This window comes from Nestor notabilis, unplaced genomic scaffold (assembly GCF_000696875.1).
Source record: "Nestor notabilis isolate BGI_N333 unplaced genomic scaffold, ASM69687v1 scaffold24287, whole genome shotgun sequence".
NCBI lineage: Eukaryota > Metazoa > Chordata > Aves > Psittaciformes > Psittacidae > Nestor > Nestor notabilis.
The window spans coordinates 345-3,079 of record NW_009938139.1 but is presented as its reverse complement, the minus strand read 5'-3'; the positions used below and the strand labels follow the sequence as shown (position 1 = coordinate 3,079).

General features: G+C 49.7%; 1 protein-coding gene across 1 annotated transcript in view; it reads right to left on the bottom strand.

Annotated features, from left to right (window-relative positions):
• Window position 1: 1 nt before the first annotated feature.
• The window catches only part of OTX2 (orthodenticle homeobox 2), a gene marked incomplete at its 5' end in the record, with an annotated part of 3,075 nt that continues 341 nt past the window's right edge, over window positions 2–2,735 (bottom strand). Inside the window, 2 exons of the mRNA XM_010019188.1 lie at window positions 2–1,546; window positions 1,622–1,655. Coding sequence (XP_010017490.1) covers window positions 960–1,546; window positions 1,622–1,655 — 621 coding nt within the window. The remainder of the gene's footprint in view (window positions 1,547–1,621; window positions 1,656–2,735) is intronic.

Below are 2,735 nucleotides of genomic sequence, written 5' to 3'. Positions count from 1 at the left end.
TTTTTTTTAATATATATTTTTCAATTATTTTTTAAAAGATGATAATAGGTAACTCAGTTGCTCTGAATTTCACTTATAATTATAACCTATTTAAATCACAGCAGAACTCCCGCTGGTGCAGAGTTCATAGTTGCATACAATACAGGAGATCACAGTTTTGAAGTCTAGCACAGATTAAAAACCACAGATGTACCATTTATATAAGACACACACTGATTGTCTCTTAAAAACTACATATTGACTCCTTATGAACATTATCTTCTTTTTTTTAATCTTTAAATAAAGTAGTGCAGCTAGGACAATCAGTCACACAACCCACACAGCCCTGAACCAAGTTCTCCGGGTGCCAACTTGAGCAAGTTGGGTGTGAAACGGTTGGATGAGCTCGAGAACGAAAGAAAGAGGGAGGGAGAAAAAGAGGGAGAAAAAGAGAGATGTTGTCCATTGAGAATACTTTAACCAAGGGTTGGCTAACACATTGGAAACCTCTGGGTGAAGGATCTTCCCACACACACATACACAAAAAAAAAAAAAGAAATAAAAACCTAGACTTTTTTTTTCTTTTTTTTCTCTTTTTTTTTTTTTTTTTTTTAAACTGGCCTGTAGGTGAGATGGTCTCCCACCTCTTCCAAACAAAGAAACCCAACAATTGCCTAAAACTAGAAAGAACACAGATGGGTCTGTCTGTTTTCTGCTCACTAGATGATCTGTCCATTTAAGGCCTTCCTCCTCTGTTTTTCCTCTTTATTATTCCTTTTCCAGAGCGTCTGAGCAGGAGATAAGTCTGAACAGGATAACACCAACACTGTCCCCCTCTTGTTGCTGTCGGTTTATTTGTTCATTTGTTTGTCTGTGGAGTTTTTTTTCTCTTTAATTTAACCAAAACCTGACTAAAACTGGAATGTTCAGCCCAGCCTGTTCGTTCTCATCGTGATTTCTCTTGCTATCACAAAGGTTCTTCACAAAACCTGGAACTTCCACGACGATGTCTGGTCCTTATAATCCAAGCAGTCAGCATTGAAGTTTAACTTCCAGGAGGCGGTTTGGTCTTTATAATCCAAGCAATCGGTGGTGGAGTTAAAGCCCAAACTGGAAGCTCCGTAGCCCTGGGTGGAGAGGGAGGCTGGAGACTGGTTGAGGTGGCTGGTGACCGCATTGGCACCCATGGGACTCAGGGTGGCTCCCGGTCCGGGAAGCTGGTGGTGCATAGGGGTCAAGTAAGATCCACAGTCCATCCCTCCAAAATAGGATGTTGAGCCAGCGTATCCTTGACTGTAGCCTGATGCCTGGGTGTACGTCATAGGGTAAGATCTCTGCATGCAGGAGGAAGAGGTGGACAGGGGATCTGAGAGTGGGGAGATGGACGCTGGGCTCCAGATGGATACGGGAGCACTGCTGCTGGAAATGGTGGGGACCGAGGTGCTGGAGGGGGGAGTGAACTGCCCACTGGTCCCGCTTTCCGAACTCACTTCCCGGGCTGGTGAATTTTTCTTTTTAGCTGGCCGTACCTTGTTCTGGCCCCCGTTCTGCTGCTGCTGCTGCTGCTTCCGGCACTTTGATTTTTGCTTTTTATCTGGCGGTCCCTGGTTCTGGCCCCCTTTCGGCTGCTGCTGCTGCTGCTGCCGGCACTTGGCTCGGCGGTTTTTAAACCATACCTTGCAAGCAAGAAACATGGAGGGAGAGAGAAAAAACCTCATGTTAGAGATGTGCAGGCAAAGCCAAGGGAGGAACAAGATGACAGTGGGGAAACCTCTCCAGGGAGGGGGAACTAAAAGTGCTCCCCTAGCAAGTGGAGGGCTGCAGGCTGCTGCAAAGAAAAGCTCCGGGGCTCCCCCTCCCTGAGATCATTAGCAGTAATAACAAGTGGAAATGGGCAAATCAAACTGCTTAATAAGGTCACTTTTGGGGGAAAGGGAGGGGAAGCGCTCCCTATTTGCTGTTTGCCAGCCGGGGACCCCCAGGAACCACAATTTAAGGCCTATTGAAGTCAAGCCCTTAATTAGAAACAATAGAGCATCAGAAAAGGAGGGAGCAGTTAGGGAAACAGAGGCAGGGTTGGTGGGGGATGTCTCACTGACCCTCTAAATAGGCTTTCTGCTCTCACCCCCCCAGCCAGGCTTGTTCCCCTCAGCCCAGCTCACCCTCTTTTATCAGGAAGCAAGGGAGCTGGACCTGTGGAGAAGAGGTGCTGGGGAGGTTTTGTGGGGAGACTTGGTGTGGGGGGATCTGGTCCTGGGTGGTCATGCTGGGGCACGGCACAGCACAGTGCAGCCTAGGGAAGCCTCACAGGGAAACAAGCAGGAAGGATGGCTTTGGAGCTGTCCTGCACCAGCTGCAGGGGTGTCCTGGATCTGTGCTGGGGGCAGGACCCTCCTGCCCTGGCAGCAGCACCTCCAAAATGCTATGGGGATTGGCCTCTTGCAGGCTGCTTGCAGAGGAGACACAGCCCAGCCTCTGGAGAGGTGCCCCCTCCACCAAGGCTTCCCATCAGTCCTTTCAAAGGCAGAGGAAGCCCCCAGTCTGCACTGGTGTGAAAGGGGATCACAGTCTGGCCCTGCTCCAGAGATGTGGCAATCCCTGGGGAAGGAGGGGATCCTTTACTGCTTCTGCAGGGGCCTCAAGCTCCTGCAGGGCAGGCTGGGATTTAGCACCCGGGTCAAGGCACAGTGTGGGGAGTCCTCCGCAGCTCAGAGAGGCCAAGGGGTTGGGGAGGGGTGCAGAGGGATGCCTCAGGA